At 34.2% G+C, this 15,691-nt stretch overlaps 1 protein-coding gene across 1 annotated transcript; it reads right to left on the reverse strand.

Annotated features, from left to right (window-relative positions):
• Positions 1–193: 193 nt before the first annotated feature.
• Positions 194–12,838, reverse strand: ASB17 (ankyrin repeat and SOCS box containing 17). The gene is made up of 3 exons (XM_066372208.1): positions 12,438–12,838; positions 3,315–3,594; positions 194–400 (listed from the first exon to the last, which is right to left on the reverse strand). Exons 1-3 carry the CDS (start codon positions 12,836–12,838, stop codon positions 194–196), a joined length of 888 nt encoding a protein of 295 aa, XP_066228305.1.
• Positions 12,839–15,691: the final 2,853 nt, after the last annotated feature.

The following is a 15,691-nucleotide window of genomic DNA, read 5'->3' on the forward strand; positions in this document are numbered from 1 at the left end:
TCTACTGTATAGAAAGATAATTGGCAGAGACATATGTTGATTTAAAATTGGTTCATTTAGAGTGTCAGGTGAAAATATATGTATTTCCTAATGGAATATTTAATGCAATAAAAATTTGCATGAAGTTAATAGTTTATTCACTTCTAAGCCAAACAATGGTGAGCATACTTAATTAACTTGAGAAAACACATTGTTAAATTTCCAAATTCAGGTAGTTCTGTAGACGAACAGGAATTAGAAGTGAAAATATTCCGTTTGGGAGCATATTGTTGACCAGTAGTTGAGACCGGATGGTTATTCTGCAAAGGTGTAATAGTTCACATGGGTCTCTATATCTCGTTGAAGGAATATAGTCCAACCAATCTGAAATAATTGGACGTCTTCCCAAACTTAACTGCGTCTGAAGAAAAGGGAAACATTTTAATTTCATAATGTTAATCATTGGATTAGTTCAAGTTATTAACATTTTATTTTTACTTAAATTAATAAAATATATCTTAAATTTATATGACCCTTATAATGATTTTTTATGACATTTTTACCTGAGGCAAGGATTTTTATTCCCATTTCATTCTTACAACTATATATAAACTTTAATATGTCTATGGTACAAACATTATTTTTACAACTATAAATCTGCATATGTTTTTAATTTTAGACAGATCATACACTTATGTTTTATCGACTTATTCTAGAGCAGTGTTGTCAACTTAGATATATACTGGATTTATCTAGGGGACTTTAAAATATACCAATGGTAGGGTTTTATTTCAAAGATTCTAATTTAATTGGTCTGGGGTTGGGCACAGACAACATAAATCCTAAAAGTTCCCTCAAGTGATTCCAGTCATAGAGAACAACTCTATACTGCTAAACGATGAGAAAACCTAACAGGAGGCTCATCCATATGAAAAGATAACTTCTAAAATTTCACTTAAGATACCCTTTTAGAGATTGAATTCTAGAAGCCAAGTGTTAGTAGGTTAACTTAGGAGTAAAAAACATTACTGTATTGCAAAGACATTTCTCCAGTAGAGCCTATACTCTACAGACTACATTATACTCTCACTTAAATAATACATTATTTTTCATTATTAATTCAATACTCAACTATGTAACCTGAGTTTGGTGCTTGGGATAATTGCTAGGGTACATGAAATGGACATTGTCTGTGAGGACAGAACTAAAGAATTCAGAGCTTTAGAATTCAGAACATTAATATGACCTCTGTGGTCCAGAGGTAAAGCTATCTACATACATGCTTACAATAAAATATGCATGCTGTAATATGGAAAACTACTGGAAAGCATGGACATGCAAAGTAGGGGCATTTAATGTGTTCTTTAAGTTGGTTTTTATGCCATCTTTCACCATCTTGCTCAGCGCTACTTTACTTTAGCTTATTAAACTGCAGTTGATTAGAACTCAGCTATAATTTTTTTTGCCCATCAAGCAGGTGATTTTGATCAACTCACTCTATCCTAGTACTTTATCAAAAAGTTTTAAAAGATCTTATTTATTGATTTTACAGAGAGAAGAGTAGGGGGTGGGAGTGAGAAGTATCAACTTGTAGTTGCTTCACTTTGGTTTATTGCTTGCTTGTTGTATGTGCTTTAACTGGACAAGCATGGGGTTTTGAACCAGCAACTTCAGCATTCCATGTTGACACCCTCTCTATCCACTGCTTAGTACTTCTCTGTTGTGATTGTACCTCAGAAACAGCATTCATGGAAGTGGTCGAGAATTGTTTTGTTCTGTCATAATTGTGCAGGACTAACACTGGACAAGAACAAGCAAATTAATGAAAAAGCAGAAATTTTCAATTGTTTTTGTTTTATATTTTTATTTTTTAAAGGTTTTTTTTAAATTTCTCAGTCAGAGACAAAGAGAGGGACAAATAGGGACAGGCAAACAGGAAGGGAGAGAGATGAGAAGCATTGATTCTTTGTTGCAGCTCCTCAGTTGTTCATTGATTGCTTTCTCATATGTGCCTTGACTGGGGTCTACAGCAGAGCAAGTGACCCCTTTTTTAAGCCAGCGACCTTGGGCTCAAGCTGGTGAGCCTTGCTCAAACCAGATGAGCCTGTGCTCAAGCCGGCCACCTCAGGGTTTCGAACCTGGGTCCTCGGCATCCTAGTCCAATGCTCTATCCACTGCGCCACCACCTGGTCAGGCTCAATTGTTTTTGTTTTAAAAATTGGTTGCCAAAATATTTTAACCTTAGAGTTGTCCCAGGCATAGTTGATTGATATGCACCATTGAGACTTAAAAAAAATTAACAAACAAACAAAACAAAAGAACTCCAGCAGCATTATATTTGTAAGGAATTTTTTTCTGAAGTTACATATTTAAAGATAGGGGGAACTGCTAAAGTTCTGATAATTTTACTGGTTTAAATTTATAAGAGTAGTTTTCTTTCCCTTAAGCGACTTAGTTCTTACTATGCTAATAGACATGATACAATGATGCTAAAACTTGCAGTTCATTTTGTAGGGTAAACATGCCCTCCATATGGTTGATTTGTTTTTCTCCAAATTGTGGGGTTTTTTTTTCCTGAAAATCTTATTAAGGAGGGATAGATATTTTCAACTGAAAAAATATTTTAAGCCTTTATATATATTAAAGCCTTTAGATTTTATATATATATATATATATAAAAGATTTTATTTATTGATTTTAGAGAAAGGAGAGAGAGAAAGGCCGGGGGAGGAGTGGGAAGCATCATACGAGTAGTTGCTTCTCGTATGTGCCTTGACCAGCCCTCGATTTCAAACTGGCAACCTCAGCATTCCAGGTTGGTGCTTTTTATCCACTGTGCCACCACAGGTCAGGCAAGCCATTATATTTTTTACTCCAAATTATTTTGATATTTTGAAAAGAAAAAATCTGTCTCCTGATTGTAAAATACTTAATTGTATTTGTGGGGAGAAATGTAATTCTCATTTTAAAATATTCTATTGGAAAGAGGCCTTGTAAAACTTTGTTATTTTAAGAGACATAAAAATCCTAACACAAGTTTTTATGTAATTATAATGTAAAAATAGCATACATCTAATTAGTAGCTACTAAAATAAACTATAAACTTAGCTTTTGAAAATTCTTTCATATTTAGAAGACAAAATTATGAAATATAGGACTAATATTTAAGATAATTTGGATTTTGTCTATTCTTATTTTATAAGCATGTACCCAATGGTTAATTTTTCAATGAATATAATCCACAGATTAAAAATAAACTTTATTCTAGCCTCATAATTTTATCTTAAAATTGATTGACATTTGAGCCCAAACCCAAAGAACAATATTTTGCTTACCTCTATTTCCCTGACTGAAATGGCAGCAAGCACTCTGGAACAGAGCACTAAACATGTTTTCGCATCTTCTTGGATGTCTACAAATTCGTGATCAACCATAATTCTCACTCTCGAAGGGTAGAGCAAAATTGTTAACACAATGTTGATGGGGTTTTTGTCTCTTTCTAAGATTCCATATTGCAGAAGTATTTTTAAGATATTGGATTGTCTTGTCTGAGCTACATAAAGTAGAGGTGTGATGCCACTTAGTGGGCTTGGGCAGTATACTGGTGTAAAAGTTCTGTGAATCAAACAAACAAAATCTCATTGAATAGAGAGTTAACAAATGTGGTAAATTCTTTGTCTTGATAGTAATGAGAAAATAATAGTACTATCTTATATAGCAAATGTCTTAACTTTTAATGTAACTTTACCTTTATATATAATATGTCATAGTTTTCTGCTCTATGAATCTAGACAAAACTGAAGGTTTAAAAACTAAGAAAACTTCTAGTACATATTTAAGTTTTATTTTGTACTTGTTAGAACAAAAAAAGATTTACAATGTGTAGAACTGTTTACTTTAGTAGCAGCAATTCTGTTTCTCATTTGAGAAATCCATTATTATACGAACAATGATGTAGTTCTGGAAAATCTAAAATGGAAAAGGGAGAAAGACTTTTTATTTCACTTTATTAATGGAACATAATTATGTGACCACCTTGGTATCTTTTTGTTTGTTTTTATTGTTCTTGATTACATGTCAGACATGACTTTGAATGGAGTTTGAATACTGGACAAAAAGCATAAGTGCAACTACTTTAATTCTATTTTTTAAATTCTACTTTTTTTCACTTTAATAAAATTAGAATTAGTATAAATATTTGTAAGGTTAAGAACTGTAAATTCCATACAAGGTTCCTCAAGGGCAGAATTTTATTTTCTTCAGTAAAGTGTTAAAACTCCTCTGAAATCTTGTTTTTCCTAGAGTGTTACATGATAGCTAGACTTAAAAATTTTCTTTCCTTTAACAGGAAATTTAATTTTTTTCTAAAGTTATATAGTCCTTCAAATTGTTTCATCTAAAGATATTTGTGTTTGCTATTGAATTGGTCTCTGTATTTAGATAGGACATGATAGAGCCAATCACAGGAAATTTTATAGTATCATCAAGCCTAATTTGGCCTAATAAACATAGATTTTAGGACTGAAAAAAGAGAAATTTTATTTATGCTTCTTGTCTCTGGAATCCTCTTGATTAGCCTAATAAAATGTTAATAATATGTTCTGCAGAATAGCATACAAACTGTAAATTCTGGTTTTGGACATCTATACAGAACAAGGAAAGAGTTATTCAAAAAGAGGAATTTTAAAATTGCATATACTTAATTAAGATGGGAGGCAATGTGGTATAATACCATAAACAGTGGAGATTTAAGGGTTCTACGTTCTAGGTTTTGGTTGTCCTAACTAGCTAGTATGATGTTTGGTAAGTCAACCCCTTTGAACCTCAGTTTCCTTATGCATTTACATATTTACTTGTTCATTCATTCACTAATTTATTTAATACTTGTGTGTGCAGAACATACTGATTAATAGATATGCAGAGATAAGAGATATAGTCCTTGATATCAAGATGCTTATTATAGACAAGTAATTCAATAAATATAATGAAAGGTTAAAATTCCTATGATAGAAGCATGGTTGGGGTACTCTGAGGAAGGGCATTTATTCTACTGGAATAGTCATTGCTCTTGCTTACCCTGGAGCTAAGACTTGAAGGATTAGTAGGTATTTGCCAATAAAAAGATTGGAAAGGATGTTTCAGTTAGAAAGCTAAACCAACGCTGGAGGGTTGTTATACCTGAACTAACTATATTAAATTAATATTTTGTATTAGATAAGTTCTCTGGTTGAAGTGTCTTTGGGGGTCCAAGAGACCTCCTCTATGGTGATTGCCTGTTAGGAGCTCCAAAAAGTACAGTTTGAAAAATCACTAGACCAATACTTTATCTCTCAAGGTTCATTGAGCCCTGAAATGACAAGATTTTGTGATTTAAACAAAACAACAAAAGGGTGGTATAGTGCAGAGTGACATTTTAGAAATTAAGAAGTGATTTTTTCTCATAACTCTGCCCATGCTACTGTCTATATCCTTCTAAGTTCTCTATATAAATATATACACTCTTTCCTGGAATCGTCTCCAGATCAATATTGTACTAGATATCTCATCTTTTTCACAAGTATTTCCAACACACGTCCAAAACTGAACTTCTAAACAATTTCTCGTTTTGCATTCCTATCCTGCTTATTGGTATCCACTTTCTCAAAACACCACTGCATCCTACTCTTCCACATTTCTTTGATTTGTATGTTATTTTCCTCCCTTTTCAGTTCTGTCTTGCTCATTGTCTAAGACCCTGTCTAATAAACTCTTTTGTGAAGTCTTTTTTGATTACTTGACCTTCATCCTATTTCTCATGCTACTTTGTGCATACTTCCATTAAGCCCTATCATTTTGGACAATTTGCTTAACATCTCTAATCTTTCATTTTCTCATCTTCAAAAATAAATGGGTGAGCAAGATGATCTATAAAGATTTAAGCTTCATAAGGCCAATAATTTTTGTCTGTCTTAGCCCACTATTATATCCTTAAATGCCTAGAACAATGTTTGGCCCATAGTAGACACTTAAATTTGTTAATTGATTTTTTTCACTATTATCCTAAATATTTCTTAAATACATTCTGTAGCTTTCAGGACTAACAAAATTTTCAGTTAAGTGCAATCATTTAAATTTTTCAAAAGCAATCTAATTTACCCATCTTCCAAACTCTTAAGAAGACATTTGACTTAAGAGCCTTATGAGTATGGAAATTCAGGGGACAAAAATAACACAAGTGGCCCTAGTTAAAAGTTAGAGATATTAGCTGATTTTAAGATATTGAGATTGACATTACCTTTAGAATATATTTTGGGCCTAAAATGTTGAGAACATAACTAAAACCCAAATAGGTTTAAAATGAGATTTAAAAGTCTAATCTGTACCCAAATGGCATATGATTAATCCCCATGTTTAAAGAGCATATTATTGTAAGCCAAAATTTGCTTAATCTTTACTGACAGTTAATTATAATAGCACTTAAATGGATGGAGTGAGGCAAGCAAAGCAGCAGTTTTTAAATGTGAAGTTAATGAATTGAACCCTCTGTATCTGAAAACCTGTCACTCATGTTTATGAAATGGGACATAATATTTCCATATAGATATGCAGAGAATTATTTAGTTTTGAAGCTATGATAATTATTTCTAACTTTTTTTTTTACTATTTCTCCTTTGGGTTTGAGCTTCTAAATTCAATAGATACTTCTGCATAATAAGTTTATCTTTGATACTTAACACAGTTGACTTTCTTAAAACCATCTTTTCTCTTGACTCAGTGGGACCATTTTCTCCAAATTATGCATCTGCCTCCTTCACTATTCTCAACTCTCTCACTGGTTTCTCTTCCTCTCCCCTCAACATCTAAGGAGGTGTGGCTTTTTGACTAATTTTTATTTGACTAATTGTTCTCAGGCAATTTTATCTATGACTATAAATTCAACAACTGTCTGCTAATTTATTCAACAAATATTTATTGAATGCATACTGTATGCCAGAACTGTTTTTGCGTGCTTGGGATACATGAATGAACAAAACAAAGATTCCTCCTTTCCTGATTATATTGTAGTAAGGGATAACAGACAATACCAAATGAACATAGCAAATGCAAATTTTATAGTATGTTAGAAAGTTTGATAAGTGCTGTGGGAAAAAGAAAAAGTAGAGCAGGAAAGGAAATATAGTCAAGAATATTCTAATAACTCTATGTGGTGTCAGATGAGTACAAGACTTATCAGGATGATCACTTAGTAGGTTATATAATGTCTAACCACTGAGTTGTACACCTGAAACTAATATAATATTGTATGTCAACTGTGATGGGAAAATTAAAAAGTGATTAAATAAATTTTTTAAGAATATGGAAGTGCACAATTTCAAATAGCATGATAGGAGAGGACATAACTGAAAGGTGATGTTTGGATAAAGAAGAAGAAGCCAAGGTTAGTCATTTGGATATTTAAGGACCCCAGGGCAGGAGAGTGTACCTGAGTGGTGAAAGAAGAGTGAGGGAGCCAGGGTGGCAGAAAGAGTGAATAGGGTGGGAATGGTAAGAAATGAGAACAGAAGTCATGGGATGCCATTAGATAGAGCCTTGTCAATCACTGTAAGAACTTTGTCTGATTATCCAAATGGAATGGAGAAGCCACTGGAGATTTTTAGTAGAAAAGCAACATGACCTTATGTTTGCTGAAAATTTGTTATGGGATAAGAAGAGGGAAATCACTTAGCTTGGTACAGGGTGATAACAATGGAAGTCATCATATTCTGTATATTGCTTGAAGGTAGAACCAACAGATATCCTGACAGATAAGATGTATAATGTAAGAGAAAGGGACATCAAGGATAACACTATATATCTAGCTACCTGTTGTACATCTCTGCCTGGATATTCATTAGGCAATGCACACTCAAATGTCCTAAACTGACTTTGTAGGTCTCTGTAATAATCTTGATAGGTTTGTGATATGATCATTGTGGTAAATTGGATAACGGCCTCTTAATATGGCAAATGGGATTTTGCAAATGTAATCAAGAAAAGGATCTTGAGATGAGAGATTATCCAAGTGGGCGAAATGAAATCTCAAGAGGCCTTATAAAAAGTTTCTGGAAATGATGGCAACATAGCCAGTGAAGATGTGACTACAATGTTGGCTTTGGAAAGGGAGAAAGAGGCTGTGAATCAAGTAATGCAGGCAGCCTCTAGAAGCTGACAAAGGCAAGGAAGAGTTCCCCCTTGAGCTTCCAGAAGGAATCAGCCCTGCTGACACCTTGATTTTAGCCCGGTAGCCTTCTTTTTTACTTCTGACCTTCAGAACTATATAATATAATATATTTATACTGTTTTAAGTCACTAAGTTTGTGGCAATTTGTTATAGCAGCAACAGGACCTAATACAACCATCAACCAGTTTCAAATTTTAGAAATCTGAAAATTAACTCTTCTCTCTCTTTAATTTTCCACTCACTATATTTTGTTATGCTGTGTAATAATGTCTCTTCTTTCCCCTACTACTACTGTTTTAGTTTAAGTCCTCATTATAATTTACCTGGATAATTGTAATATCAAAGAGTGGCTAGAGGTTTGAAGAGGTGGGATGGGGGAATGGTAGAGTGGAATTAGTCTTCCCCCAAAACTATTATGAATACACATATAATTTAAGTTAGAATGTTCTGCCTACTATGCAAATTTAGTTTCAAGTAACTCCTCTAACTTCCTTCTTTTTTACAATCAGATTGCTTCTTTCAATACTTTGTATTTAGAAATTCTGGAACTGCTATTTTTCCTGGAGTGTTTGAGCAGTCTACTAATTTATTTTTCCACCTCTTACCCTAGCCTTTCTTCTCCAGTCTTCACATGGGAGCTGATAAATCTTTTCATACCACAAGTCTGACTTTCACTGGTTGGGCATCACCCATAATGTAAATTTAAAAATTTTTAATATGGCTACACAGTCCTTCAGAGGTTTTCTTCTAGGTTCCATCTTTCACTACTACCTGTTCCCATCTCACTCGAGCAATTGCTTAATTGCCTATAGTCACTTAGTCACTGAATACAACATGCTCGTGTCTCCTTTGGCTTTAGTTATCATCTATCTTCCCAGATTACATTTCTTCAGGAAAAAGACAGTGAAAACTTTCATCTTTAAGAAAGTCAATTTAAGACATTACCTTTTCTAGAGAGCCTTCTCAGATACTTGCTTCTCCCCAGTAGTGTTAACAATGTCTTCTGTTCTCCCTACCTGCACTTGCTTCTATTTTGGCACTTACCGTGTAATTATAGTTATATTTTTCTATGGCTCACTTACTAGTCTATAAGCTTTCCAAATGAGAAAGTGTATCTACTTTATTTTTATATCACCAACAAATAACACAATGCCTGGCACTTATAAAATACTTGATAAATGATTACTGCTATTTTTTTAAAAGACTTTGTTTATTCAGCTTTCAAAGAGGGGGGGAAGAGAGAGAGAGAGAGAGAGAGAGAGAGAGAGAGAGAGAGAGAGGGAGAGAGGGAGAGAAGGGGGAGGAGCAGGAAGCATCCACTCCCATATGTGCCTTGACCAGGCAAGCCCAGGATTTTGAACCAGCAACCTCAGTGTTCCAGGCCAACGCTTTATCCACTGTGCCACCACAAGTCAGGCTGATTATTGCTATTTTAACTGTATGAGATCATTTTTTTAACCACTTAAAGGCTGTATTACAGTATAATTTATATGTTTTTAGGCACATTTGTTGTAAAAATAAATGTAAATTCCTTTAAATGAGAATTAAATTCTCATTAATTCTATCTCCTCTCTTCCAGGGACCTACTTAGATACTTTATTTTTAAAATAGGAAAATTATCCAATGAGTGTATACAGGGAAGGGTGGCCAAAGAATAATGCTGCTATAAAAATAAAGAAAAACAGATAATAAGAAACTTAAGTATTCATTATGAGGACATAATAACTGTGGTTAAGTACTTGAGAGTTTTTTATGGAACAGATAAAGTAGACTGTTTTCCATAGCTCTAGGGGAGAAGTTGGAGAAATAGAAACAAAATTTAGAACATTATGAGGAAAAAATATAATAAAGCTGCATAAAAATTCACTTAATCATCCAACACAATTTTGACTGAGCATTTGCTCCGAATTGACATGTTTCTGGGCACTGAGGATTCAATGTTAAAGAAGTAGTCAAGGTTTCTCCTCTTGTGGAGCTTACTTTTAGCAATGGTAGTGAACAAACAAATCAATGAAAAAAGAACAACAGCATATAAAGAGATTGATTGGTGCTGTGCAAAGATTTTATAGAGTGCTATAACTGTGACCGAGTGACTTTAGAAGGTGTGACCAGGGAAAGCCTCTTTGAAGTGACATCTATACTGTGATCCATCTGGTAAAAAGGAGGTAATGGTAGGAAGATTTGAGTGAAGAGATTTTTTCAGGCAAAGAGAAGGTCTTCAGGCAGGCATTAACTTGATATTCAAGAAACAGAAAGGTCTAGTTGTTGAATAAGTGTTCAAGGGAGAGAGTGACATGAGGTTGAATTTGGGAGCAATAGTGAGGGGCCACATTATGTAGGACTTCTTAAAAATGTGTATTGAATTTGAATTGTATTCCACTTGTCAGAAAACTTTGGAAGATTGTAGACATGGGTGATAAGGCCTATTTTACATTTTTATAAATTGCTGAGTTTTGAGACAAGAATACAGTATAGATGTTGAGAAGGAAGAGTGGAAGCCTGGAGACTCTTACGTGAGTCTGTTACGGTTGTCTAGGTAAGTTGTTCATTTCTGTTCAGTTGGAGATGCAGTGTGGAGTTGCCAAGCAGGCAGCCTAATAAAGGAGGAACTTGGAGCTCACTGTTGAGAGATCAAGCTAGAGATAAAAACTTGGGAATCGTTTGCATATACATATTTAAAGTCATAGAACTGATTAAAATCTCAGAGGAAAAGAATACAACTGGGAAAGAGAAGGGCCCTCAGACAGAGGAATGGTTTACCAGGAAGTAGTTAACTCCCTGCTGCTAGAGTTGTGCAAGCAGAGACCAGATGAACAGAAACCAGCGGTGCTTTACAAGGGATTGATTGCTTCCTGAAGGGTTTGCTAATGAAGTCTTTGGTTCCATGACAGTCTAAATTCTATGATTCTGAAAGATCCAAATGATGATGTGGTACATCGGGTTGACCTACAAAGATGGGTGCATCTAAGTCAAAGTTTATTCATTTTAAAACTGTCACTTCAGTTGTCAATGGCGCTCTGTCATGTCCCACTGCATGTTTCTTTCTTTCATTTCCCTTCCTTTCAATTTTCTCCTCTTGCCCTCCACTTAATTTTTTTTTATTCTCTCTTCCTCCATTTTACCCCCTTTTTCTTTTTCATGGATCTGTCAAGGATTCACATAGACATTACTTAGCCCAGCAAGTGACACTGTGTTAGAAGCTTCTGATCTCTGCTAGAGTTCCAAATATAACGATCCTTAAAACAATCCAAAAGTGCTATTTTGGGGTTTTATTTATTGATATTTCACACCACAGCTGTCAGTTCCCATACTTGGGTGAACAGTAAGGAAGCAGTCCAATTCTCCAATACCACAGTGATGCACAATCCAGAATAATGACTCAGCTTCAAGCAGAATCTAAATTGGTTTAGTCTTTAACTGATCTTATCTGTACTGGTTTTCATTACACGTAGGCTTCCATCCTAGTGCCCAGTATAGGGAATCATATGTAGTAAGGTGATAAATACTTTTGAATGAATGAACAAATGCCCATCTAATCAAACTAATACCTAACACTAATGAATAAAATGGAATCAGTACAAGCTAAGTCAACATCAGACTCTATGTTATGGACACAAAGAGGTCACATTGGAGGTTTATTTTTATAAGATCCTCAGTAATATTTATTAGTAGATTGACATGTTCAGATTATGTGAAAGGTTGGTTCTGTATCAGCTTGAAGTAGGTATTTGACTTTCCTTGTGCTCAATTCTGGGGAATTTGGAGTCAAATTTATCAATGTTTAACATACAAATAAAGAATAAGTGTGTTTAATAAGTGTTACTAAGTGAATTTGTGTATATATTCTGGATTCTTTGAAAGTCACTTATTTTAAAAAGTCAATTTATATACGTAATATAGATATACATTTTTAGTATTCTCAAAAAGAAGAGATCAAAATGTTATAAAAAACAATGTCTTGTCAATTTAGAGAAATCTAAGCTGCTTAACATTGCATTACATTGAGCATTAACATGTAAGCCTTATAGAGCAGAACCACTAGTAATTTATTGGTACATAATAATGTACATATAAGTAAAATTTATTGAATAAATAAGAAAGGAATGAAAGAGTAAACAAATGAATTGATATTTAAGTCAGAGTTTCTTATCCATTTATATATAGCTACTATGCATATTAATTTTAGAAAAAAAGTAGTAATATAATCTCCTAAATAGAAATTTTCTCCTTGTATGGTGAAAACATATGAGATTATTACCTCCATATCAGTGCCAGGTTACAACTTCTGTCTTGAACATAGTCTTTTGTCTTCTTGAGAAGCAATTCCACAAAGTCAGGATTACCCTTTCTGGCAAAAACCCAGTATAGGATGGTATTCACACATATTTCAGTAAATTCAAGATTAAAATTTATTTCAAAGCGGAATCCTGATTTTTCCACAAATGCAATGTAATCTGTAAGTAGTAAATCAAACCCATCCAAGTCGACGTACCTCAGAATTTTTGCCAGTGTTCTATAAATTCTAGGTTCATAACAGTGATATCCCCATTGACCCAAAAACTGCAAGGATGGCCTTTTAACAATTTTATCAATTAGATTGCAGAATATATTGCTTCTTGGACAGGGAGTCTTACGACATAATTTAGAAGATTCACTCATTGCTACTTAAGGCAACAATAGAGAAATAAAATCATAGGAAGGCATACTGTAATCCTGCGGTTACATATTTTGATAATGTGGTAGGCTTTACTCCACAAACAGGAAGTGCTCTTTAAACTGTGGCCAGGAAAATATCATATGAACTATTACCAGGAAGAACTGGATGACATCACAATAGATGGAGATCTGTCATCAGCATAGGTCAGAAATTGGGGGTATTATATGTCACTGGAGATATTTGAGAGAGATATTGGACAGAAATGGCATGTATAAGAACTAAGATATGATATTCTTAACTTTCTAAGAATTCAGCTCAAGCTAGTATATATGTTTATCAAGTGCTATAATCACAGTCTATGGCAGTAGACAAAATAATATTAATAAGCAGATTGATATTCTTTTAGGCTTTCCCATAAACAAAGAGATGATAGCTATAGTGAGAAGGTTCAAGTACTGTTGTTCTCATGTTCTGCCTGAGTACTGCATGTTCTCACTTGATTTTCATAAAACATTTTCCATATTTTATGGCTGAAAAAACTGAGACTTAGGTAGGTAAAGTAATATGCCAATAGGCACTATATTAATTCTCAGAGAGGAAGGATTTCATTCAGTATGAAACAAAACTTGCAAGCTTTATTTTAGAATTTTAAATTTTATAGAGATTATCTCTCCACAAATTAGGCAGAATATTAGAATTTGGGCACTAAAGGTACTTAAAGCTTTATATAGTATCCTTGCCCCAGTAAAATAGAGGGGAAATATGGTTTTATCTTATTTAGTAGTTTATGCTTCAGTCACTTTTCTGTTCAAGTTAACACCTTGGTGTATTTATGAGCAATGTTCAAGGTACTTAAATGTTTTCTTTGCCCTTTTGCATATTTTTCTTTAAATCACATAAATGATGTTTGTTTAGTAAAAGGAAGTTATAACTTTGGTTTACTATAATATACTTCTACTAATACTGCATTTAATTCTGTAAACCTAAGCTCCCATATTTTGGCATAGCATGAAAACAAAACTATTATATTTCTGAAAACCTAGAGTTTTGTTGTTTTCTTATACTTTCTCCCTTTTTCTTCATCTCAAAAAAGATATATTAATATATATGTAGATAGATATAGATATAGATATTGTATTTTTCTGAAGCAAGAAGCCAGGAGGCAGAGAGACAGACTAGCGCATGTGCCTGACCGGGATCCACACGCCATGCCCACTAGGGGGTGATGCTCTGCCCATCTGCCCATCTGGGGTGTTGCCCTGTTGCAACCAGAGCCATTCTAGTGCCTGAGACAGTGGTCATGGAGCCATCCTCAGCACCCAAGCCAACTTTGCTCCAATGGAGCCTTGACCCTGGGAGGGGAAGAGAAAGATAGAGAGAAATAGAGAGAAAGGAGAGGGGAAAGTGGAGAAGCAGATGGGCACTTCTCCTGTGTTTCCCGGCTGGGAATCGAACCTGGGACTTTCACATGGCAGGCCAATGCTCTACCACTGAGCCAACCGGCCAGGGCAAAAAAATATATTTTTAATTGAACTATTTTTAATGATTTATTAATAATACTATACATAAAGGTTGTAAAAAATTGAAACATTATAGAGCCAGTGAAAATTCCAACCTGAAGTAATCATGTTAGACTGCAATGTATAGCCTTTCAAGTATTTTTATGTTTGTATATAGATATGTTATTATATACTTTGTTCTTTTTATACAAATGGGATAATATTATATATAACTGGTTCTATGAGCTGCTTTTTACTTATATAATATATATCATAGGTATCTTTGTCTATCCATATATAATAATAAACTCTTACATACTACTTACTATGTACCAGGCACTGCTTAAGTACTCAATATATTAATTCCTTATGTCCTTTCCTTACAACTCCACTTCACTGATAAAGAAGCTGATGATATAAAAGAAGCTGTAAGTGGTAAAGCTGGGATTTGAATCCAGATGTCAGAGGCTTCACCTCTACTCTCTTATACTCCAAAAAAGAGTTACCTTGCCACTAGTATGGCTAGTATATGAGCAGAGATCACGAAACAAGAACTCTACAATTATACTATTTGAAAACCAGAAATAAACAGATGGTAGATTCATCCTGCTTTTGGAAAGAAGTGTTACTAAAGTAATAATGTATGTCTCTGCATATATAAATTTGAGTAGTTTTTTTTTCTTTATAATTTTCTGTATGATTTCAATGTCAGTGAGTGTGAACATACATATTTGTAATCAGAAAAAATAATCAAATCATTTCCACTTTGAATTAATAACCAGAACATATCAAGTTGAAACTGGTGCTGCTTTAGTTTTAAAAGTTTTTTAAATAATAGTCATTAATGGGAAATATCAAAGACATATTCAGTAATAAATCTACTGGTTAATAATGATAGCTGGCCCTGGTCAGTTGGCACAGTGGCAGAGTGTTGGCCCACTGTGGAAGTCCCAGGTTCGATTCCCGGTCAGGGCATACAGGAGAAGAAACCATCTGCTTCTTTACTACTCCCCATCACCCTTCTCTCTTTTTCTCTCTCCCTCTCCAACAGCCATGGCCCTTTTGAGCAAGTTGGCTCCAGGCACTGAGGATGGAACCATGGCCTTCCTCAGGTACTAAAATAACTCAGTTGCCTAGCAACAGAGCAATGGTCCCACATGGGCAGAGCATCGCCACATAGGGGCTTGCCGAGTGGATCCTGATCGGGGTGCATGCAGGTGTCTTTCTCTCTTCCTCCCTGTCTCTCACTTAATAATAATAGAAATAATGATTGCTAACATATATTGAGTTCTTATGTAATTAGATGTCATTAAATGTGCTTGATATGCATTTTTCACTTAATCCTTATCATTCTCT

Source organism: Saccopteryx leptura, chromosome 3, assembly GCF_036850995.1.
Source record: "Saccopteryx leptura isolate mSacLep1 chromosome 3, mSacLep1_pri_phased_curated, whole genome shotgun sequence".
In the NCBI taxonomy this organism is placed as follows: domain Eukaryota; kingdom Metazoa; phylum Chordata; class Mammalia; order Chiroptera; family Emballonuridae; genus Saccopteryx; species Saccopteryx leptura.

What these genes read in the sequence shown, in the direction of transcription:
- ASB17 (XM_066372208.1), bottom strand. Translation starts at nt 12,838, where the DNA reads ATGAGTGAATCTTCTAAATTATGTCGTAAGACTCCCTGTCCAAGAAGC. An exon ending in AACCTGGCACTGATATGGAG is followed by an intron (nt 3,595 to 12,437) that starts GTAATAATCTCA and finishes TTTGATTCACAG; the next exon opens with AACTTTTACACCAGTATACT. An exon ending in TTTCAGTCAGGGAAATAGAG is followed by an intron (nt 401 to 3,314) that starts GTAAGCAAAATA and finishes CCTTTTCTTCAG; the next exon opens with ACGCAGTTAAGTTTGGGAAG.